Genomic DNA, 26865 nt, shown 5'->3' with positions numbered 1-26865 from the left:
TAAATTTAATATGTTTATATATCAAAAGGTACTTTTAAAAATTATTTAAAATTGTTATATTCTATTTTTTTATTCGATACTCGACATGGGGCTTTATAGATTTCAATGACGAATAAGTAAATTATTTAGTAATAAAGAACCCCATTGCAATCGAAAAAAGAGTTAAAATAATCAGACCTTAGATTTACATACATATTATTTATTTATATTATTTTGGATTAGGTACTGTGCATAATCAAACCGCTGCTTCTACGTCGAGTCCTATGCGCATATTGAAAATGAAAGAGATCGATTTTTAGCAACCTCTTTTGTACATCATGTCAATCATAATTTTGGTGGTTGGATTTTGTTCAAGTTCTGGGTCCCAGTCCGCTTTATTAGGGCCCAGATTCGTAATCTACTGCTAAAAAGCAATAAGTGGGTACTTAGTATTGTTGTGTTCGGGTTGAAAGGGTGAGTGAGCCATAATATCTTAGTTCCCTAAAATTGATGGCGCATAAGCGATGTAAGCAATGATTGATATTACTTACGGTATCAATATCTATAGGCGATGGTAACCACTTACCATCAAATGGCCAATTTATCCTTCATTAATTATATCATCAAATCAGAAGACAGCATTGTTTAAGTAATCACCTCATAAACGACATTCATACTTAAGGCCGATAGTGTAAGCCTGTCACGCGGTAAATGATATATTCAACACAAATTGACATACCAATTACTTACGGTACTGTCGACTCTACCGCCTTGATAACATTCATAAATTATGACTTAATTACTTCTTAATGGAAAAATTATCATTTTTGTTTACAAATATAATCATCCTATTCATCCGCATTCAAGATACAACTCAATGGTAAATATGAAAGGAAATTGATTATTTGTCATTCAAACGTTCGTTAAGGATGACCAAGTCTTGGCGAATTGATATGGTCTGTTTAGAATTTTATAGCGTGGGCTTGGCTGACTCATGTAGAGCGTTTGCTAGACCGTGACGAGTCTAAATTAACTAATGTATAAACAATAGGCCTTCAGTCTCTAACTACTATTTGATGATTACAAGAATGCATACGCCTTTATTTAAAGTCATTAAACGACGTTTGCTTTAATCTATCTTAGAAAGGACAATATTAAAATGAGACACTGACGGTAGTAACTCATCATAGTGTTTATATACTTTAGCACGGTATCAAATATTAATTATTATTCTGCTACTAATACTTTGAACGAAGATGTTATATCCATGTTTTGTAAAATTGTTTCCCTCGTCCTTTAAGCCGGAACGTAATAACATTAAGTAATGCTGTTGCTCAATTGAACAAGTCATGACCGATACTGTGTTTTTAAAATAATTTAACCACGATAATCGAAACGAACTTCCCTTGGAAAATAGCCAACTGCGCAGAAAATATACTGCAGTCTGCACAAGAGTGTGAGTGAGAATAGAGAACAAATCATCAATCGTACACAACAGGAGTGAGTTCAGAAGAAGTGTTAACAGCTTTAAGTGCTTACGCTAAATATTGATTAGAATATTAACGGTAAAATCCATCTGTGATCTATACCACACTGTCTGTCAAGTAAGTTGTCGTGGTGCTTCTAATAAATGTAATTATTAAAATACCATCAAATTATTAAAAGATTCCCCAGAGTCATCGAGTGTTCTCAAATTTAGTTTAATTTCCCTTGACACGAGTTTCAACTTTTTTTTAGGTTAATAAGGACACACACAAGGTAACGAAACATCGATTGATCGTTATTATGTAGTTACGTAGTTAGGGCTACCAATTTAACAATATAGTTGATAAAATAGGTTGTTAGATTGTTAAGAATACCATGAAGTAGTAAAGTCTAAAATTCTTTAGCAATCTATTAATAATAATCAGTGGCTCATAGCTGTTAATGTTTGAGTATCAGGCTCCTAGCCATTGCGGGCTATAAAGAGGATAGTTTACAGCATTAATGTACTTAAATGTTTCTTACTAATGTACTTAAGAATTTGGTTTTTAAAAGAATAGTTCATCTCTTTAAGAATTTACTTATATTCCTATTGGAGAGAGTTTTGTTAGGATTCAGGACGACAGTAGCTCGATATGTCAAGATCAAGCCTGGGAGTTTTGCATTGCATTTTAATAAAGATTTTTTTATATTTTTGGTCACTACATACCTCATTCAACTGTTAAGGATAGGTTAGACAAAAAATCAATAATATTCTGTGTTCTGTACAGCCTGCTTCAACTACGGGGACGCGCCTAATTCCAGCAGAGGTGACAAAAAGGACAACAGCTTGAACATAATGGACGCCGGATGTAAGTACAATTCAAAACGTAATTTACAAGTATTTTTGAATCATTATGTTACAAGATTTAATTAAATAAAAAAAAAAAACTCGTTTCGGAATGTAGAATATATCGAGAAAGCGGCTAGAAACTCAGTAATTATTGTTTTAAATGAGATTTAATAAATTTAATTTCCTTACTTGGAAGATTTGCCTTCGATTTTTTATTCGAATTTTCGGTGTTATATCACTTTATAATTTTATATCGCTTTTCATGACGTACTGACTGGAACTACTATCTTATGATTTAATCATTCAAGTACTGTTATTTTATTAGAAATTTACAAATTAATGTTTCTTAAGTTATATCGAGTAGTTCCTTTAAAATAATCATATTTTATGAACATATTTTTAATACGTTATTATGATTATTTCATATTAATCATAAGTATTGTTTTAAGATTTTAATATCAAACTCCGTCTATTATCAATACGGATCGTAAGTTCAGAAATCTCAGCATCACTGAGTTTTCGTGTTCCTGATTTATTTATTTATAATTCAACACGTGCTTTGTGGTGTAGAAAAACATCTCGAGGATTGGTTTCGTTTCCGTTTTACGTGCCGAATGAAATTCAGCCATATATCCGCAATTATTTTGTAAGTTCTTTCTCCTTACGATTGGAAAAAGATAGCTCCCTGCAGCATGGAAACAATAACGAGTCGTTACGTTACTTTATAATTAAAGGCTACGTGTTATCATCAAAATCGATACTGTAAATGTTCGTCCGTCCTTTATACTTGAACGGAAAGTTTAAACTGTTTGCCGATACATAAATTAAAAGTTCTGTTAGTATTATCTTTAATTGTCGAGCCATAAACCTAATGCGGGTTTTTAAATTTTTAAACGCAAGCACACGAGTCCATAGCGGTATACGACTATGTAAGTTAAGTAAGTGTCCAAACTGCTGGGTTCATTTATAAGAGAAAACTCTAACCAATAACTATTATAAAATTATCATTTATATTGGGATTAATAATCTTCGCTAATTATATTTTTATGTTGCACGACGACAAGGTATCTTGATATAATCTTGGCATTACAATAAAATTTACATTTATTTTGAATATTATACATAATATATTTTGTGCATACCTTCGTGTTCCATTGTAATAAAAAATATGCAATTAGCCGTCGTCATTAATCATAGACACGTTTACTTTTCATTACATGATGGGTTGGGTTTTAATAAAATTGAGGTTCAAAACATCCACACGATTGTCTCTTTGTGTGTCTCTTGATACATTGTGTATACTGCAAAATTAAATACTTCCATGTCACAATAAAAAAAAAAATCTGATGTTTACGTCGAAAGTAAGGTCAATGAGAGTTATTAGATATATTTTTTTTATTATGTTAGGGGGGCAAATGAGCAGGAGGCTCACCTGATGGAAAGTGATTACACCGCCCATGGACATCTGCAACACCTTTAAGGAATAAGTACGGTCTTCTCTTGAATATACATTATAATTATATAATGTAGGCCTAAATAGAGTACTGGTTGTCGCCCGCGGCGTGTTTTAGGGATTGGTCATTAAGTAGTTTATGTTCTTCTTTGGAATTCACGCTTGCTTCATACCAGTCTCGATCAAATTCAGTTCAACGATTTGGTCGTGAAAAAGTAACAGGCAGATAAAAAGACACCCAGACAGACGGAGTTATTTCCGCAATTATAATATTAGGATCTGATATCATTATACCATCGATTGTATGTAATCTATATTAGCCAAACAATTGCATAGTAGAGTCTTTATATATCAACTAAGTAGTATATAAGAACGACTTTGCTTTTGACGTTATACAATAATTACTTAATATATACATAGCAACAACTGAAAAAATAAATCATTAAATAAATGTTATGATATGAATCAAATGAAAGGAAATAGATGTATGAAATTAGTAAGTACAGCGAAGAAACAATATTAAATTTTATTAATTGTTAACCGTTTGCTAGTGTTGACGGTAACGTAATCGCTCGCATGTCGATAATAATATTCAAGTTGTTACCCCACACGCGACTATAGCGCAGTCCTTTTACGTTCTAGAAAATAAAATATCCTAGACGAAGTGTTTAAACAGACTTCCCTAGCTCTTCACTGCCATTACACTGCTCAATAATTGCAGTAGCTTCAAGATGGTAAATTTATTCGTAATTTTTTTTTTGGTTCTTAGTGTTTATGATTTTTTTTATAATTCAATATATATATGCTTACTAATATGATAAATGCGAAAGTAACTATATCTGGATGTGTGCAGTTCTTTCACGGTAAGCCCACTAAACAGAATTTGATGATATTTGGTATGAAGCGAGCTTGAACTCCAAGGAAGGACAAAGGCTACGTTTTTATGCCTAGCACTTGACGACACGGATATATCGTTATTTGTGTAAGTATTGGGAATGACAATAACTAAATACGCATTCTTTCATAATAAAAAAAAAACAAGCTTATTTACAGTTATATTAAATATATTATGGCCGAACGAAGTTCAGTGGTAAAAAATAACAGCTATTTAAAATTGATCTTATACAGATTCTATATTATTCAGATATAACTCAGCTTTCTTAAGTTAATTCTTCTACATTTTTTTTAAATGTTACTTACTTGGTAGCGCTTTGTGTAAACCCGTCTCATCACCCACCCACTCATCATATATTCTACCGTCAAACAGCAATACTTTGTATTTTTGTGTTCCGGTTTGAAGAGTGAGGGAGACAGTGTACATGGGATAAAATAACTTAATTCCCAAGGTTGGCGGCGTATTGAAGATGTGAGGAATTATTAAAATTTCATACGGTGCCAATGTCTATAGGGGGGTGATTCCCACTTACCATCAGGTGGCGCATTTGCCCATCCGCCACTATTTCATATATTATTAAAATAAACATATGTATAAAATCTTATGTCCGAATCCACCGTGTAATAATTAGTTAATTTTAGCCAACCAATGTGGTGATATTTTCAAATTCTTATATAAATGTCCCTTGTCATGCTAATGTTCGTTATAAGGTTTGCGTTCTAAGATTATTTGTTCGATCGTCCTTGAAAGTTTTACTAAAGACATAAACTTGACCTTCATTTATAATTAAATTTGAAAATACCTAGTACCTTAAATAATTACCTAGAAATTGCAATCAATAATACAAAAGGTTTGCCTATACCTTCTGCGACTTCTCAATCAACACAAAAAAGTTTTTTATTTAGTTTGTTTCAAGTGATTTTTATTCTTTTATTATAAAAGTTTTAATGTAAATTTTAGAAGTATTTGAAATTATTAACGTTTCATTATGATCAAGCTTCAGAATGTTAAGCCCAATTTATTACAATAATTTTATAGTAATTAGCCTTATATGCGCTTTATTACACATAACAAAAATAACAACATATATATAAAATAGAAAATATTATCATCAAAAATATTGTTATTCATTTGATTGTTCATATAATACAGTTGTTAATTTTGACCTTATTTAATTAGATTAATTTTATTCCTTAAAACATACAGCGGCGATCCACGGGTCAGTGACTCCGCTACGAAACTATGAATGTTTTGTGTCAGTCGTCCGTAGCACCTTCTACGATGAAGACGTGACCCCATAAAAAGATATAAAATTAAGTTTTTTTTGTGACTTGCGTATAAATGAATGCTTTAGAAATGTATCGAGGAAAATCTAAAACGAAATCCAATAGTAAGTTCTTTCATTTAGTTATATTATAATTCGAATCATATAAAATTAAAATAGTTTAATTTACCAAGGTCTGAGAAAGTAACTCATTTCTTAAATAGACAATAGACGTTTCAAACTATATCGTCAACCACAATTATTACATAAATAATATAGTGTTCATATCGATTGCCGTTTGAGAATATAAAATGTGGACAGTTCACGGTATTTAGCACCAATCTAACATCGTTTGCCTTACAGCTACGTAGAGCTTTATATTATAGGTGATAAAGGTATTAGGGATTGGATTTAAACATAGATAGTGCTTAGTGACTATTTCAGTTCAATTGTAAAGATTTTATCTCTGCATTCACGATCGTTTGATTTATTTACTTTCCAATAAATAATAAACGCGTTTGCTCATTCATTTACAGCCTTTATAAAGCCGTTTGAAGTTTTATGGTTTAAATATTGCATGTGAGGAAATAGTTTGCTTTAAATCGCACAACCATCGGAACTGTTTCGGTACAATATGTCGCGTTTATCGATTTCCTAACAGACAATTTGAAGGTTATGTCGTTTTAAATTTACAACGCATTTTACGTAAGAAATTTGTGAACCTAAGCAAGACAATTTTAATATTATTTCTATGTGCTGAAAAAACAAAATTGTAGTAAATATCATCGTAAGGTGAAATATTATAAAATATAGCATAGAACTAGATAGAGCTATGCGCTAGATACGGCATAAAATTTAATTTCAACCTCAATCGCTTGTTAACAAGTCCTCTTGAATTCGCACGAGTAAAATAAAGATTAAATCAAGATTAAAGATACCAATCTACCTTTTTGCCGGTATTTATTTATGAGATAATCCAGCAGCTAGTAAGATAATTTATTAAAATAATTGGTAAATAAAGCCAATATAGCAATGCTTGTGCATACTTGTATTGTAATTTACGACAGTCAAATAATGTCTGCTGTACAAGCGTTTTTCGATCAGCAAGTTATTTTTTTTTTAAATACCATTTAAATCAAGCTTTAGAGATCTATATGCTCTATGATATATATAACGTGTGCATATACGCACATGCACAATTGCTATATGTATGTATGTGTGTGTCATGTGTTTTTTATTGCGTATTTAATTATTCTGCTTAAGTATCGTATAAAACTCGCTACATATTTTTTACGCATTTATTATATGGGTCGTTATATTTGTAATCTGTTAAAGGTTTGTGTGTCTGGAAAAAACCTTGAAACTTTGTATTTTATTTATTGCTTTAAGGTTTATTTATCTGATAGTTAAATGAAACTAAAGCTAACTTTATTTCAAATTTAATTAAGTATTTAAGGTTAGTAAGACTATTAAAAGTATGTTTATTGGGGTTCCGACTTCTCTTAGGGCAGTTTAGAAACTACAAATATCTCATACAAAGTTTTTGTGTACCTGGTTATAGTTTTGACAGCATTCGCTCCAAGGTTCAAAGTGTCTGGACTGACAATATCGTTGACTTCGTTGGATTAATAGCAACCTCTAGCCAATATACGTCCTAAAACAATAAACAAAGAAAATGTTATAAACTATAAAAATGTATATGGTAGTTCCATATCTACCTAATTAGTAATAAAAAAATCTTCTTTTTATAATATTTGCAACATTGACATAGTTATAGACTTTATTTCCGTAAATGTGATCTGATGATTTATTTTTCGAATAACTGAATTAGAAACTTATTTCCTAATAATTGCACGCATAAACTATTTCGCACATCTGAGTTCTGACTTTGAAATATATATTTTTTTATTTAATTATTGTAAATTGTTAGCATAGACAAATATCATACATTAATGTTCGTGTAATGTGTACATAAATTTAAATACGACAGATAAAACAGACAATAGTTTACAACAATTTTGAAAAAAAAAGAAAAGTTACTTTGTATAAAATGTTTGTCATGTCAATGCTGTTAAATGATTCCATAGTTCATTTCATAGATAAAACATCTATAATTTTATTTTCATATTTAATTTAACAGTAGCAATGCACCGTCCGCAATCTGCTTCCTCCCGTCAAGAGGAGGAACTGATACAAAAGAGCACGCGTGCTCTCTCCAACACCACCGACCCGTTGGAGAAGTTACGGCTCCTATGTCTCTCTCGTGGCGCTTCAGGAATCGTCGGACTTGGAAGGTTTGTTGATTTACATGAATATCCACTTAGAAATATTGACGTAGTTTCGATATTCTTTGCAAGAACAAGCTAGCTAACCAGTAATTATATACTTGTTGGTCTTGCCAACGCGGGGTTCTGGGATCAATCCCGGAGCAGGCCAATAAAAATTTGATTGATTTTTCTGTAGAAATGCCTGGAGTCTGGCACAAGAAAAGCATAAGTACCTACGTTAATAAATGCACTCTATATTCCATCGCTCTCTTAGTCCGATGGGACGGCTAATCCTTGAAAGAAAATTCAATAATTTTCCCGGATCAACCGGATTCGATCCCGGCATCTTGTGATATGCATCTTTCTAAGCTATGCAAAAAGCCAACGAGGTAGTTTAAATAATTGCTGAATGGCTATATTTGTATGTAATTATCACATATGTCAGTAAAGATCGTTATTTTAACTCACTGAACATGTAACGTAAAGCAAACAGACTTATCATTAATGCTCTTTGGATATTAATTAGGTCAAGAAGTAACTTGACACCCTTCAGTGTTCTAGTCTAAGAATAGTGCCTTTGATATTACGACTACTGGTACTGGAAGATCTTGAGAATGTTATGAAATAATGACTTCTTTTTAGGTGGCTACTGTTAAAAAAATAAAAACGGTTAATATCACCTATCAATACAAAAATTTGCTGGTGGAAAAGCTATCGTTAAATTTGTAATCACGTGATGCAATAATAAAATGAACAATAATATTGGTACTTACAATAAAATTAAAATCGAAAAATCCGCATACAGAGCTATATTGGCTAATTGATAAAGCTGGAATTTTCGACAGATAATTCTTTGCCACTTTATTAACCCCAAAATTTTTGATTGGCTTTCTGAAGTAAAACAGTTTATATTAAACTGTTTCTTACACCGCGCCGGTAACATTAGGATGCCAGATATCACGCATCTATAATCAATATACCGAATCCTTTGAACTGTAAGACTGCAATACAAATCCATGGGTATTGTCTAAAATGTAGAAACTGGAAATTACATTAAAATGGAAATAATCGAATAAATATCTTTGCATCTTACATTACGCTTCGAAGATAATTCTAGTATACGTTATCAACTTTACTTGGTGGTAGGGCTTTGAGAAAGTCCGCCTGGGTATATACCACCCACTCATCAGATATTCTACCGCGACAACAACAGTACCTCTCAGTATTGTTGCGTTCCGGTTTGAAGGGCGAGTGAGCCAGTGCGTCTACAGGCACAAGGGACATAACATCTTAGTTCCCAAGGTTGGTGAGTGGTGACGCATTGGCGATGTAAGGAATGGTTAATATTTCTTACAGCCATTGGCTATGGGCGGTGGTGACCACTTACCATCAGGTGATCGATATGCATGTCCGACTTAAAAAAAAATCAAAAAGAATTGTTGTTTTAATGTAAGACTTTGCCCTAGTCAAGTTGACAGTTTCAAATTGTATGCGATTTGTTTGTTTCATTTCAGAGTTTTCCGTCGGATGGATGACGATGGAAGCAAGCAACTTAATAAGGAGGAGTTCCTCAACGGTATCAAAGAGACAGGATTAGAAATAAGCAAAGACGTATGATAAATCTTTTTTTCATTTAAGCCCTACATTTTAAATATATATATATTAAAATTATAATAAATAAAATCACCACAAATACGTATTGAAGATTACAATTACGATATTGTTTCAGGAAGCCGAGCAGTTGTTTAACAAGTTCGACACTGATAAAAGTGGCTCGATCAGTCTCGACGAGTTTCTTGTCCAGATACGGGTAAGATGTTAAATGTCCTATCCTTTCGTACGACTGTTAGTGCAAATCGTAGTTTGTATACAATGTAGTATGAACGTATTTACTTGAGAACAAAATTGATTATTTCCATGTCTTTTATTTAGGTGACTTTTTTTCCTATTATATTATATATAACACTTAAGTAAAGTAAAATTTAAGTATTCAATTCATAAATAAGAAAAATAGATAGGATTAAACATTTTAAAATTGAGTAATATTATTTTTATGGAATCAATTATTGGCACTTCCAGTAAAGATACCATAGATACCTCAAGGCATGCACTTTATATTCCAATAGTCAATTCCAATTTCAAATGTTTTTTTCCACACTATTAGATAGATTTGAACTTTCGATAAGCGTCGAATTCTTCTTGAAACGTTGTAAATTAGGATATAATAATTTTACTAAAATACTTTTAAGAGTTTTTGTGTGTATGTTTCTGATTTATTCATTCTTGGCTGGAAATAAAGACATTAAAGATTTTATCTGATTATATAATCCAAATCCCTACTGGTCTTAAACTCGTGGAATAGTTTAAAGAATGTTATCGTTTTCTAAATGAATCGCAATTCGATACGTGAAATATAATCAAACCATCAAGAACACGCGAATCAAAGATTACGGGTTCAGATCCAGGCAAACACTACTGAATTTTCATGTTCCTCATTTTGTTTTATAATTATTTATATCTTGCGCAGTGGTGTAACCTATCTACATCGTAGCAGAATAGGCTCTAATCCTTCTTGTCAAGGAGGTCTTAGTCCAGCTTGGGCTGTATATAAATGTACAGACTGTTGCTTACTCTTTCTTTAAAATATTAACAATAATCTTCAGCCACCGATGTCAGAATCGCGTCGCGCTATCGTCGAGCAAGCATTCAAGAAACTCGACAAAACAGGAGACGGTGTCATCACGATTGATGATGTTCGTGGAGTTTATTCTGTCACTGCACACCCGAGGTGAGACGTTTTGATGGAAGTAATCAATGTTTAATTCAAAGATTAAATTAACATTTGTTATCTATTCGTGTATCTTTCTAATATGGTGAAGCATACTTGTTTTGTGGTGTTGGTGACTCGTGTTAATATTGATATTATAGCAGCGAAGTATAGGCTGGAGAATTTGTTTTATAAATATAACGTATCTGTAATTGGCGTATCTATATTACATCGATATTCATGAAATCGAACTGAGGAGTCGTTACGACCTTTCTCTTTTAGACAGTGTTGCTTAGGATTTTTCGTTTGTCTACAACTTATTGGTAGCTTGTGAGAATAAGGAAATATATGTATATTTTGTAATTAAGTAATATTTTTTTATTATTGTACTCGGTTGTGTATTGTTTGCATATATATATATATATATATGTGTTTATTCTATACATAGGTAGGTGGGTTATATGCCTCGGTGGGTGTAGGTGCAGGTGGTCTAACCCGGTGAATGAGTTGATATGCGAATAGGAAGACGTGTGGTACGTTATTGATTTTGACAATGGCTCGCTCATTGCTCACTTATATCCTAACAGGGTAAAATAAAATTCTATATGATATGGCAGTATTAGCAGCATTTCCAAGGTCACTAGTAATTGATAAACCGGAGACTAGAGGTCATTAGAAACTGGTATTCTACTCAACCCAAACATGATAAAAAGCAATTACTGTCACTATATTGGTTTTCATTCGTGTTTGAGTTGTACCTACTCATTTTTTAGTCTCTTAATTATATGTATGACGACTTGGATGTCAATTTCTGTTTAAAGCAATAACATTCGGATTTGATTCCAAGTTCGGGGCTTGTGCGAGGGCATTTGATAGGTGCCGCCAACTCTTTACATTTTATACCGGCAAATAATACTTAGTACTGATGTCATCTGGTTTGAGAGGCAAGCACCCACTGTAACTAAAGCCACAAGGGACATAACATATTAGTTCCCAACGTTGACAATATACTAGCGATGTAAGGAGAGATTGATATTACTTATAGTCATTATCTATCAGTGTTAATGACAGCTTAACATCACGAAAGCGATTCTGTGAGAATTGAGTTCGTACCTCATTCGTGATATTTGGACAACCGACTTATGACACGCCATTTTGATACATGTATTTTATAAATTTCATTCTTAACAAAAACACATAACTTTTATTCATATGATATAGTAATAATAATATAAGTATTATTAATATATAATTTTCGTCCATTTTTAATATAACTTTATAACAATCCCTAATATAAAGATCGACGACGAACGGTTAACGTACGGAATAAAACTCGGCACGTTGTAACAAAATCGATTAAATATAGACAAGTGTACTTATTTTTTATTTTATTTTATTTATTGCTTAATTGATTTATTTTTTTCTTAACTTTATTTAAATCTTCTTTTTTAAGCAAAAAAGGTATTAAGTATTACTCATTCTGATGATTTTTATTGAAATTTTACAGATACATGAGTGGTGAGGAGTCCGCTGATATGATTCTGCACAAGTTCCTCGCAAACTTTGAAACTGAAGGCTCTGTTGATGGAAAGGTAAGTGCTACTTATCGTCCGAATTTACTTAAAAATATTGTAAAACATTATCATTTAGAATAGCTAAAGAGGTACCAAAATATATTCCACCTAAAATTTTACGAGATTCGATTGCGAGGAATTTTTATTTTCAAACGACAATTTTTCTTTAATATTCTATAAAATACGAATAAAAAAGATCTTTTTAATACTGTAAAAATAACTTTAATGTATTTTATGTAGCTACATTTTACCCATGTAAATATATTTAAAAAAAAACTAATAAAATATGAAATTTTCTTTATACAATAGTCTAGAATATAATTAAGCAAGAATAAGAAAACACTTTTGCGATGATTTCTCCTGAACTAGAAGGTGTTAACTTGACCACATAATTTTTATTTTATTATGATTAGTTGCATCCTACTTGTTTCGTTTCAGATAAACCTTGAAGAGTTTATGAACTACTACAGCGGCATAAGTGTCTCCATCGACAATGATTGCTATTTCGACCTGATGATGCGTCAAGCTTACAAGCTGTAATGCTACGTATATATCTGTCTCGCTCTCGCACATCCGCACGCATGAGAGCGAATGAGACGTGTAGACTTATATGTCAAGTGCACTACTTTCTTGTCCTCTAATGTCGTTGTAATAAATATTATTATTAATACTTTGTTTGTTAAATTATTGTGTGCTACTATTACGTCTAATAAATACATATTTTAACTTGTTTTGATTTTTTTATGATTATAAAATATTTGGTCAATCAAGATAGATATTCTAGTTCAAATGAAGATTAAGAAATTTATAGATTGAGGTCTTTCGTCTTCGTCTCAGGGTCATAGTAAGCGACCGTGTCTGGCAGTTGTATGATATTACTTGCAGGAAGCAACACACACATAAGTTATTTAAGAGTGTTTGTTAGAATAACGACATCTACAAACTGCACCTGAGAAATGTTTCTAATGTCACCTTTGATATTAAAATAAACAAATTTAAAAAACTTTAATAAGACACAGTTAGTGAAAAAATCTGAATAGGTACTCATTATATGAATACTCTTTGGATAAACATGTTTGGATTTAAGGCCGGGTTTCAATGCAAGACTGATCAAGAACAATAATAATAAATCTGATTTATTTCAAAAGAGCTACGCGATATTTTTACCGATGCATAAATGTAATAAGAAAATTTTTAAGGATATTTTTTTATCATAAAGAAAAAATTGGTGGCTTTGCATAAATACCTTTGCCGTTTATTTTTAAATAAAACTGACACGTTCTTTATAGATAGAAACGTCATTTTTTTCACCTTTATTTGATATAAGTATTTTATAGAAATCAACAGTGCCTAATAAATGTTATACAAGCGTATAAACAATGGGAAGCGAATGAAGTTATTTATTGAATATTTCAATAAACCAGTCTATACATATAAAATTCTAAAAATAATCATTCAAAATGTGTCGAACATTACACGCGTTGCTGCAAACCGTAATATGCGGTATACAAATGTTAGTAAGAGTGTTTATGACAGTCATTCTTATGATAGAAAACCTGATTCGAATGATTCTTCAAACGATGTACAATTTTATATCATTTCTATTACAAATGCTATCACTGATCCCGATATGTATAGTATTTCTACTGACGGCAAGGCTGAAATGTTTTATGTGTGGGGGCGGCGGCCCCTGCCCCGTCAACAGAGGAGGCGCTTGCGACTGCATCATGTCAGCTTTAGCTATCATCATATTGTTCTTCATATTCCGTGCAACCGGCGTCCTAGACAAGATCTTCTACAGTCTCGGTTACACTAAAGCTAAAGTTCCGGTGTACAAATTCGTTCCAACTCCTGGCGATATTACAGAATGTTCTAGAAACGACACGGATTACACAGATGATATTATATTAACCTCTTTAAATGACAACAAACTATTAACTAACACGTTTTTATCAACCGAACTTAGTTCGACGTCTGGAAAACATCTCAAACAAGAAGAAACTTCTGAAGCAATTAACAAACTAGAACAAACCTCTGTAACAAAAACAACCTCGCTTAGCAATACACGGTTATTACGCGATATCATTCGAAACACTAAGATATGGTCAAACTTTTTGTCTTACTGACATTACTATTTATGCTATGCGCCCTATAAATTATTATTATAATAAATATTTTCGTTCTTTTTTTTCTGGCTGTTGACTAATTTTACGAGACCAATAAGAGATTACTTTGAAAAATTTATTCGGCAGTGAATGTGATATTGGTTATATATATACGTTACATATACATGTTTACAATATCACATTTACTGTTTAAATTTTTTGTAAAAGCAATGCACAAAGAAACAGATCACCAATAGTAAGTTGTCTCCACCGCATAACCTCATATACAATTAGCACCCTAAGGTATAAACGAAACAATTTCGTCAGAACACTGACTCCAACCTTGGAATCGAAGATGTGTTATACCTAGCATCCGAACAAAGGCCGATTTCTGGCTAAAGCCAAAGCCGAAGCAGAAGTCAAAGGCGAGTTAGAAATTTAAGATTGACATTTAAAACAATGTTTCGCTTTTTTTATCAAATTAACGATTTTTTATTAAATTAAAAAAATTACGGTCGGCCGCTAGTTATGTCCCATGTGTCAGAATCAAAGTCAAGATTTTGACTAAGTATTAATTATAGAAGCATCAAACATGGCTATTTATTGTCAAAAACCTACCACCGGTAAAAAAAAATAAACACCTCATGCCTGATACGAACCGGTAAATGACACTAAATAAGACATTTTTCATCTGATGATCTTATAATTTTGCAAATGACAATAACAAAAATATTTTTTTTTAACTTGAGATGCGATCGTGGCATTCCCAGGAGAGCAATGATCTAAAAATTCTTTAGTTTTGTAATATATTTTAGCACTCAAATGTTCCTTACGTTTTTTAAATTTTACTATTAAATAATTTTCGGATGCTGTGAACTTAGTCGTTATTTAAAACAGCAATTGAAAGCTTGATGTTACAATAAGTGATGAGTACCAACCATACGAACTATTTATATGTACATGTACATAAATAAATCATTATGGAATTAGGGATACTGCACTCAGTCTTCTGATTTCGTATCTGAGCAATCGGATTCAGAGGGTTGATGTAAATGGAAAGAGATCTCCCGGGTCTCCAGTTACTGTGGGGGTCCCTCAAGGATCAATTCTTGGACCATTTCTCTTCCTTGTTTATATAAATGACCTGCCACATCTCCTAGGTGATAAACTCGAGATAATATTGTTTGCTGATGATACTTCTTTAATTTTTAAAATAAAAAGACGTCTTTCAATATATGACGATGTGAACAATGCTCTCTCTGAAATAGTAAATTGGTTTAGTGTTAATAATTTAATGTTAAATAGTAAAAAGACAAAATGTATTAAATCCACTAATCCCAATGTAAGATGTGTCAAAACGATTGTACGTTTAAACGGGGAAGCATTAGATGTTTTAGAATCAACAGAGTTCCTTGGTATGACAATAGACTCGAAGCTCCAATGGGGCCCCCATATAAATAAATTGGCGAATAGACTCAGCTCTGCAGCCTATGCGGTAAAAAAAAATTAGACTTTTGACTGATGTGGATACGGCTCGCCTTGTGTACTTCAGTTATTTCCACAGTATAATGTCGTATGGCATCCTACTCTGGGGTAATGCAGCTGACATTAATACCATTTTTGTACTGCAGAAGAGGGCTATTCGTGCAATTTATAACCTGGGGCCAAAAGATTCGTTAAGAGGTAAATTTAAAGAAATTAAAATAATGACTGTCGCTTCTCAATTTGTTTTTGATAATGTTATGTATTTACGCAAAAACATAAATGATTTTCCCAGAAATTGTGACGTACATTCTATTAACACTAGGAACAAGAATAAACTTGTTACTCCAAGTACCCGTTTACACAGGGTTAGTAACTCTTTTTTGGGGCAATGTATACGTTTTTACAACAGGATCCCAGAAAACGTTCAAAATTATTCAAATATAAAATTCAAAAGAATCGTTAAAGAGCGTTTGTGTGCTAAAGGATATTACAACACTAATGACTTTTTAGTTGACTGCACACCTTGGGAAGTAAATGATCGCCTCCAGGCTGTTTCAAATAGCTAAAATATAATTATTATTGTACATGCAAAATGAAAATATATATATATATATCCCGCTGAGTTTCTTTCGCCGGTTCTTCTCAGGTCAGAGGTGTTAATTTCCGAACCGGTGGTAGATTTTTGACTATCAATAAGCAAGTGTAAACACTTCTATATTGAATAAAGAGTTTTGACTTTGACTTTGACTTTGATTGTGTAAAAAATGCAGCAACACTGGACATTGGTTGTGATGGGCTCTCATCATTCGTGAACATGTGATTTATGTTATAAAGCAAATGTTAATTTAGCTTAAAAATTTAGTTAGTTAGGTCATTTATATTTTTTTTAACGAAAAAATAAGGTTTTTACATACTAATATAACTAATTAATAGTTACCTCTTTTTTGTTTGGGGTTTTTATTCAAATCATTGTTTTTTTACTTTGATTTAATATATACTACTTTTGTAATTTTGTGTGAGTATGGTGTGTTCTTCTGTAATCGGTTGTACATAGTTAGTTCTAATTTAAAGTAAAGTGAGTTTTAGATGTTTATTGTGTACGACTGTTGGAGATCCAAATAAATAAATAAATACATTACGAATCATTACGTTAACGTAAAGATCATTTTCATATAATAAATATAGATTGATGATTTTGGAGGCACACTTAATTCGGATGTGATGGGTTTTACGAATTTCACCGACGCTACCTCTAAGTTGTGTCGGAGGTACTATAAGTTCATAGCGTGTGTAAATAACTTCATATCGAATATGAATACTAAAAAAGTAAAAATGCACCGAGTACATACTATCACATTTAAATATGTTTGACATTAAATGTCAGATTAATGTTATTCTACTTCTAATGTAAAATCAACGTCCTAAAAAGATTAAAATGTAACAAAACGAGTATAAAAATAATCAAAATATTAGAAAAATTCAAATAAAAGTAAACCAAAAATGAGTTTATGTTACACATTATACACGCCAATAATATGCACCATTCAAACAATTTCGAGAGTGATCATCATGATATTACATGCTGTTGAAGATCTAATACGTTTGTTTGTACAGACAGTGCATAATTATATTTCTACAATTTTTCAATGTATCGCTTTATTGCCAATGTGGATTGCTTTTTATTGTATAAAACAATGCTACCAAAACAATATTTGTAGTACTGGCTGTTATCCACAAATGTGCTATAAAACTTGTAGCTGTTCATTCATACTTATAGCTATTATTATTTTGTTTGTTATTCTTTTGTACATTTTATGGATTGAAGATTTATTACATACTATAGGATTCAAATATCCTTGCATCATTTATAGTAATATAAAGAGGACGCTTTATTTATTACATAAGAGAATTACAAATAATACATGTAATCCAAATAACAACAGAAGTGAAAAGATACTTAGAAATAAAGATGGAATTTTGAATGTTTTTAATCTCACAAATGAAACGATTAAATATAATAATGATGGGGAGAAAATACCAGATGATTATTACTATTTTTACATGGATAAGAATCAGTTTAACAAAAATATCCAAAGTAAAACATATGTCGAAGACCATACTAACTCTTCAGATCCTCGGATATTTAATGGAATTATCGGAAAACTTAAATATAAAATGAATAATATATCATTTAAAGATTACTAACAATACCTATTAAATTTCATTAACATGTTTTTTCGTTTGCTTTCGTGACCAATTGACACATGTTTTAAAATATAAAAATATTTTTAAATTTTTAATGAGACAATAATATTAATATAACACGTCCGCAGGTTTTAGATTTTTATTTATTATTCGTTATATTAAAAGCTATACTTGTATTAAATATAGATTATTATTATGCGCAAGCCGCTGTATGTCTAGTTGCGTGTGTATTAGTAATTTTGGTTTTTTGCAATAAACACGAATACTAGAACATTATACGAAAGAAATATGAACTGTATTTGTTAAATTCGTTTGTTAAGCTTTAAAAAAACAACGGTTTAAATAATAAAAATAACCATAGAACTTTATTAATTATTGCACATATACAAAACTTTTGATCACTTACAAAAACTAATTCGTGCAGAAGCAACAACACAAAAATGCTCGACAACCTTCAAAAAAGAGAATACAAGGAGTCCAACAAATCAACGCAATAAGATATATAATTATATGACAGAAATTTCTCATGAAAGATACTAAACTAAGGCATTGGGGATATAAATCTGGACAAATATAATAGAACCACAAACACGGTGTTTTTCTCATGGTGGTTAAAAGCATGTGGCGGCATCCAAACATAGCTTGATTATATCGTTTCTGTATTCTTCGTTTTCTTAATCTACGTTTTCTCTCATACAATGACTTTTCAGCTCCAGTTCCGCCTTTACTGCCAAAAATTGTCTCATAGATAGCTGTGTCTTCTATTTGATCGGCAATAATATTCAAGGTATCCGATTGCTTTATAGTTTCTGATATTTTCGATTTTTTGTTTGACCATGTCCTAGTGAACCAATCTTTTATTCTCATTACTGTGCCTGGAGGATCCAATGATCTTTCCCTAACATATATAAAACTTCCAATTGGATCCATCAGTATAAAGAAAGTCATTGAAAATGTTTTGACTATCAAATCAATTGCGATATTTAAGATACCAGCTATAAATTTCGTGAAGAAATTCCAGTAAGGTTCCTCGATATTTCTATTTTGTTCTTTCATTTTTTCTATTCTTAAGTTGTCCTTGTCGGCTTTTTTTTCGTTTTCCTTGAACTCCTTCTCCTTTTGTTTTATTTTTTTTTTACAACGTTTACATTTCCTTTTTAAGCATTTAATAATATTTCGATTAATTTTTTGTGTATTTGGTTTTATATGAGTTGAAGATTTAATTTTATGCAATCGAATCTTCTTTCTTAATGTCTTCAGTTCTTTTCTTTTTTTTCTCTTTTCGTTTTCAATATTTTCCATTATATCTTCAGCTTCTTTTAAATTGCACTCACAAGCATTTGCATATAATCCTTGTACATATTATTCAATGAATTTTCACAATCATGAAATAAAAATTTAAAAAAATTAATAATATTATTAAATTAAATTAAATTTAATTTTGAAATACAATGGACAAGGGGCTAACTCCGCTCTCCTTAGGCAAAGAGAACTGGCGCAAACCTGTAGTACTAAGTACTGAGAACCGCAAGGGGGTATGGAAGAGCAAGGAGTTACACGGACGCTTCTATCGGGCCCTTCATGGACCCGATGTGGACTTTATAGCATCCGTATCTTGGCTACGGTTCGGCAACCTATTTGGTGAAACCGAAGGGTTTGTCTGTGCAATTATGGACGAAGTTATCATGACGAACAATTACCGGAAGTATATTGTGAGGGATGGCACGGTGGACATATGTCGGGCGTGTCACACTCCGGGCGAATCCCTTAGACATATTATTTCCGGTTGTTCTCGTCTTGCTAACGGAGAGTATTTGCACAGACATAATCAAGTGGCCAAGATTATCCATCAACAACTTGCACTTCGATACGGTCTTGTGGTATCAGAGGTACCCTACTACAGGTATGTGCCCGACCCAGTTCTCGAGAATGGTTGTATCACACTGTACTGGGACCGATCTATAATCACTGACAGGACTGTTGTCGCCAACAAGCCTGATATAGTGGTGATAGATCGGTCAGAGCGCCGCACGATAATTGTTGACGTCACCATCCCTCATGACGAGAATCTCGTGAAGGCTGAGAAGGATAAACAAATAAAATATCTTGACTTAGCTCACGAGGTTGTCGACATGTGGGATGTGGATACAGCAGTTATTGTGCCGATAGTCGTTTCAGCGAATGGCCTAATGGCCAAGAGCCTCGACCAACACCTTAAGAGGCTCTCGTTAGGCAGCTGGGTCAAGGGCCTGATGCAGAAGGCAGTACTCCTCAGCACGGCGCGTATTGTGAGGAAGTTCCTCTCTCTGGGGCCCTGACCACTGGTGGCTTGGACCTTGTTCCCGCCACTGGTTGGCCTCTGTATTTTATATTTTTAAATATATTTTATATATTTTGTATTTTATATTTAAAAATATATTATGCATGAGTGTAAATAAATAATAAATAACTATACATATAATAAATAAGATAAAATATATCAGACATTATATTACATCTTCTGTAATCTATTGCCTGAACACCTTATGATTTATCTTGATGAGACATTTGTTTATCCTGTCTATGTTAAAAATATGGTATAAAGGTATATACTTATAATAATTTTTACAAAAAAAATATCTTAATTTATACCTCCATGTCGTGTAAGCTGTAGTGCATCTGTTCCTTTGGTATTTGCACCTGATTTATGTTTTTGTATTTCATATTGTCGATTTATAATATTATGTCTTCGTCTGTGACCACGTACTATATTTCTTTCGGAACCAACCCAATTTTCGGTTTTACAGAAAACTCGAGAACATATTTCTGATAATTTACATTTTTTAGTAGTTCTGACACACGTTTCATCTGTGCATTCTTTTATCATTGGTGTCATTTTTCTTCCAATACATTTACAGTTTAGTTCAATTCCTGGGTCTTTGCTTGCCTCTTTGCAAATACCGGTAGGGCAGATTTCGTAATAAGGTGCCTTCTTAAACATATCACTGATTTCATTAGAATTTAATATACTCATATTATTACGATCCAGCACAACCTCAACCAAAGGTTTGCTTTGTTTAAGCTTAGACAATGACGATTTACGTTTTTTTTTCTTTGTCGGATTATTTTTTAGATCACAATTTGTATCGCTGCAAACGACTCTATTATTTTTTCTTCTACATTTGCAATCAAAACGAGTCTGATTATGAAATAATGCATTTTCGCATAATCCTTTCGTACACACTTCATTTTCACCAATTTGGAATGTTTTTTTTTGCGAATAGTGTTTTCGTTTAATTTTTCCAAGATTTTTTAATCTGTCCTTAATTTCTGAAGAATTTGCAACCCGCATATCACCAGAGTTAATCTTCATTTCAAACAATGGTTCATCCTTTAAATTATGTACAATAGTTTGTGATTTTCTTAAATGTGGATTGTAAAACATTTTAACCAAGTTACACTTACTCCAGATTGTCATAATTTTCTCTGAACTGTCTTTTAAGAAAGTATTTTTGTTTCTTTTTTTCCTTTCACCGTTGCTTATATTTTCCTTTTTATTTGTAACAACCAATTCATTGTTAGGTTCATCCGTACCTTTAGCAGCACCATTTTGTCTCTGCTTCTTATTTGGCATTAAACTGTAGTCTCCGGTTCCATTATGATGATAATATTTGTCTATCGGTTTTCTGTACAAAAAATCGAAACGTGTTGGAGGTTTCACTTTCATGTTATCTTTAACGTTAGAATCAATTTCTTGTTGTTGTTTTTCAGACTTGAGGTATTTTCGATTTAAAACGCGATTACGTTTATTTCTTTTGCGATATAAACTTATAAGGGATTTCTTAACTTTTTTTTTCTTTTTTTTATGTTTGGGTTTAACTTTACTTTTTTCATTTCTAAAATCGTTATTTAATTTAGGTTCTTGTTTTGATTTATATTTATGCTTGTTTCGTTTTTTAGATTTGAAAAGCGGTTTTGGATTTTTACCTTGACTGTCCCAAACCTCTGTTGTGTCCGCATCACCATACATTTTCGTGATAGATTGCCAAGTTTTTGGTAGGTATGTGTTAATTTCATTGTTACATCCACAAAGATTGAAATCATTAATATATTTTTTATTTCTCATACTATATTCTGTATTAGATTTGTTTGAGACAGTTTTAAAAGCTGGAGTGATACTGCTCGCTTCAACTAATTTTACAACCTTTTGTATACTTTTATTATGCTTTTTCTTTGTCATTATTATTTATCCTTAAGTGAGATTGTTAATTTTTTAATGATAGCGATATATCTTATTTGCAATTCATTCCTAGTTCATTTCAAATTGGCTTAATTAAAATAATTTTCTGTGTAATCTGACACTTGTAATTTATAAAAATAATTGTCATGTTAACCAAAGAGTATAAATTATTTTATTTGATAAATGAATTTATGTATGCACTTATGTATCTTTACTCTTAGAATTTATAACTTAATATTAATTCAATTATCGAATCTAAATATTTTAACAAAAGTGTAATGAAATTGTACCTTAAATGACTTAAAAAATGTGAGGAGAGGAGATAAAGTTTCGATTTTTTCACTGCACCTAGGGATCGCAGACCTCAGTATTTGATATATAATTTCAACTTTATATTTCTTCTGGTTCCTTGGGAAAAGGGTTTTGATGAACGCATAAATAGACAGATGGACAGACCGACAACGAAGTAATCTGATGAGGGTTATTTTTTTCCTACAGAGCTACGTAGCCCAAAAATTACACATTTAAATAAACTTAATCCAATTTGGGTCAGCTGTAATAATTTTCTTACGATAAATAACATAAAACACCAAAAGTAAGCAAAATATAAAGATTTTTATATTCATTTTTGAAGACCTAAGTTACAATTATATTCATGCTACATTAGACATATTTGTATATACAGATAAGGATAAAACATTTCAGTGACCTTCTCTCAGTTTGATGAACTATTTCCTTCTTTGGTTTGGAATATAGACAAAATTTAATTAATAAAACAAATACATGGTACATTATTTATTGTCGTTTAAGTCAGCGTTTAGAACAGTTGATGGAGCTTTAATGTTCAAAATGCAATTTTATATAATAATGAAATAATTCTGTTAATGTCCATTAAGCCTCTCTCGTACAAGGTCAGGCCTTGGTTTTTCGTTGTAACTTTACCTGCACTACCACGTCATGTGGGTCCTATTCGAAACGTGAAGGAGAAGGTACAACTAGATACGGAGACATCCAGGCCCAGCATCCCAATCCGGTCCAATAGAAGCGACGTTTTGACTCTGGCTAAACCACCAGCCTTTTTATAATCCCCACGATACTAAGAGGACTTCTCTGCCCTAAAGGGGCATGTGTCTTAGATATGTCGAAACTCCATGATAGTGCAATACCTCCCACGATGGTGTGAGATATTTAAAGACCTTTGTCATGTCAAGCGAGTCCGTCAGGACGAGGCCTAAAATTCATTCACTCCGGTATACCAAAGCGAGGCATAATACCTGGGAAACTGTTTTTATATTAATAATGAGTGAACCCTTCAAAGCGGTTAGAAGGTTTCACTTATTTTGTTAAAAATACTATAATACTTAGTTCAGTATTATTAAAACTCGAAATATAAATAGTTAAAAAGTGACAATAAATCCATAAGAGCTACTGAATATATGTTGATGACACTCGAAGGAACGAAAAGCGCGCCCAAGTTGCCAACTTAACTTCGGTGTAGTTCGGCACAACTTCAGGGCGCTTTCGACAAAGTCGTGAAGCCATCGCTCAGGTCTTGGCAGAACACTAATGCAACGCATTGGTCGAGCGAGGTCACAGAACTGTCTTACTGTTAGGCAACTTATTTTAGCACGTAGTATGGTATTCAAGGATGGAGAAGAAGAAAGGAGAACATTCAAGGAATTGAATTTAAAAAGTATTCGATTATACCAGGAAATTTATTATTATTATTAAGTACATAAAAATAAAACAAAAACACTATTTCATAAAAATTATATATTTATTGCAAAAAAATAATATGCTCGTAAGTGTCCGAAACAAGAAAAAGGAAAAGAGGTGTAACGTTCAGCTCGAGTATAAGTCCTTAATTCTATCACGGCTCATAGACCTAACTAGACGGCTAGTTTAATTCACGTTGCCGTGGATAGTAAATAAAGTATAATTTACTTGCTACTACTTACTTTAGTACCTACTTCCTGCACTCTGCGCTTTCCCTTTTTAATTTTACTTCTTCGGCTTACGGAAATCTGCAGATTATATAATTTCGTTACCTTCTATCCCTTTTTTTTTCGCTGGAATAACGGACTTACGCGTTTCCCCCACGTAAAGTGGGGGGCTATGCGGGGCTCACCAGTACTAAAGACGCCGGAATACCTACTAAAAAACCAGCGTTACCCACTCCAACTCTTAAGGGTGGGTTCGCTTCCGCATGCTACCGTGACGCCCCGACGGTTGGTCCACCTTTGAGGGCCTCCAAGCTAGAGTAGTTCCCGAGGTACAGAGACCCCCGAAACCCAGAAACTCCCGGCGATCCTTACAGCGGCAACTTGTCTTCTACAACGGAGCGAGTTCAACGTGGACCTTGGAATAAAAGGGCCTCTGTTTTAGAGATGGAGACCCTTAAGCCCAACATTCCAATGCGGTCCACCATATACCTTCTATCCCTTGCATGAATACCTTTTAAATCAAAAATATTCAACCGCTCTCGAGAACGTCAACAATTTTGTTACCCAAAAGCAATGATATTCTAATAAATATATATGTTATACTAAGTGTATAAAGTGTTCCGCGCCTGGGGCCGTTTATTTAACATTTCGCTACAAGTAAAAAGGAAAGCTTGATAAAAACAATAAGAATAAAAGAGAAAACAAGATGTTTTAATTGCGTGTGAATGTAAACAAATATTATTCGGGCCACCAATCACCGCACGTTGCCGTCATAGACTAACAAATTCATTAGGCAGAAGGTACAAACCACGTGTACAGAATTTGTAGCCGGGATTTTTGCCTATATAACAAATAAATAGTATAAAAGGTAGGTGAAAAATTTAAGACGTTTTAAAAAGACAGAAATACACATATTATAAAAACAATCATACACCTTCGAAAAGATTCAATTTATTTCTTTTCTGTCTCTTGGAGAGCATTTTAATTTCGGGATTATTTTTATGAGCGGAATAAATTTAGTTGAGTAAGCTGTTCTTTCGTAATGTAATCTTTTTTCTTTAAATCTTTAAATATCACGGCTTTGTTGGTAACACGTTTCTTCGGTCTTTTATTTTGATGAACTAGTACTTCGCTTTTTTTTCTGCAACAGTTTTTTCTTGCATGTTAATTCACTTACGCGTTTTTTAAGTGCTGCTTTTCTGTGTGTTTCAAAAATATCTACCATATCCAGTATGCTGACATTGTCGAGACTTGTCGGGGAGTTTTCAATATTTATATTGATGTGTTCCTGGGAAATAAAACAATATAAGTAAAATATATCTCGTCACTATTGAGGTAGGCTAGAAATATATATATGTATTTCATTTAGTTTTTTACTCTTTTTATTACCTCTATAACGGGAACAGCGTTCTTTTTGAGAAGTGTACGACCTTTGTTTGAAGAATAATTATCGGTAGCTTTGAAATTATTGCTACAAATTCTACTACTTTTTGAAGGCGTCCAACTGCATTCAATTCTTTGTTTACGAACAATTGCGATCCATTCTTGAAGCCGAATCTCAGAAGTTAGAAACCTACGAAGAAAAGACAGTGAATAGTCAAACTCGCTGTTGTCACACAGTAAGGTAATATAAATGATTTATTTCTTTGTTTACGAACAATAGCGATCTACTGTTAAAGCCTGATTTCAGTGGTAGCTTTATTTTAACATATTATGTTAATGATAAACTATTTATATTTTCTATTCTTATATTCGACAAGTTTAATTTATAATTAAGTGTATCAAACAAAATTATAAAAAGGTTATTAAAAGAAAAAGAGAATTCTGGAGTAAAGATGACTTTACTGCCTAATATTCGCATCTGTACTATTATTCTGTGTGTGTATGTCCGGAACGCAAGCATCCTTGCCGTTCTTATGACAAAAAAATGTATTTTCCATCTCTTTCTATTTTCTAACCTCCAAATATCAGAATATTAGAAAAATAAATGAAATATATTAATAAATCAAAGTATATTGCTTACTTACATGTGGTATGAGATCCCTTGTGTTTTATTAACTTTGGTATCGTAATTGGTACACTTTCTAAATACACACGATGGTATTTGGATAGTTATTACGAGGAGCACGAAACGTATTACTCGTTGTCGTGCGCGACACAGACTAAAGACAATACGCCCCAATTAGGACTTTTTCTAGTCTTCACCTTTTGCGCGTTTATAACATATCTGTTTACTAAAACATCATTGACTAGGCTTGGGCTAAAAAAATCGATATATCAAAATATCGATATTTTTTCAGAAAAAAACGATATAAATCAGCGATATTTTTTGCTGCGATATATCGACTTTCGATACTTATTTTCAGATATCAAATTCGTATCAAAATCGATATAT

The 26865-nt window shown here is 32.3% G+C and overlaps 1 protein-coding gene across 5 annotated transcripts in view; it reads left to right on the top strand.

Annotated features, from left to right (window-relative positions):
• LOC113396419 (calcyphosin-like protein) overlaps positions 1-13239 on the top strand; it is a 52095-nt gene extending 38856 nt beyond the window's left edge. For 4 of the 5 annotated variants that reach the window (XM_026634343.2, XM_064215119.1, XM_026634345.2 and 1 more), the window contains exons 2-8: positions 2232-2312; positions 8046-8199; positions 9687-9783; positions 9902-9982; positions 10836-10960; positions 12447-12531; positions 12952-13239. In XM_026634343.2, coding sequence (XP_026490128.1) covers positions 2232-2312; positions 8046-8199; positions 9687-9783; positions 9902-9982; positions 10836-10960; positions 12447-12531; positions 12952-13053 — 725 coding nt within the window. In that variant the 3' untranslated portion in view covers positions 13054-13239. Of the gene's footprint in view, positions 1-2231; positions 2313-5882; positions 6032-8045; positions 8200-9686; positions 9784-9901; positions 9983-10835; positions 10961-12446; positions 12532-12951 lie in introns of those variants that run through there. The other variant, XM_026634344.2, reaches the window with a different exon arrangement.
• Positions 13240-26865: the final 13626 nt, after the last annotated feature.

This window comes from Vanessa tameamea, chromosome 6 (assembly GCF_037043105.1).
Source record: "Vanessa tameamea isolate UH-Manoa-2023 chromosome 6, ilVanTame1 primary haplotype, whole genome shotgun sequence".
NCBI classification, from domain to species: Eukaryota; Metazoa; Arthropoda; class Insecta; order Lepidoptera; family Nymphalidae; genus Vanessa; species Vanessa tameamea.
Note: the sequence above shows the minus strand (reverse complement) of the source record. Positions and strands in the feature narration are given on the sequence as shown.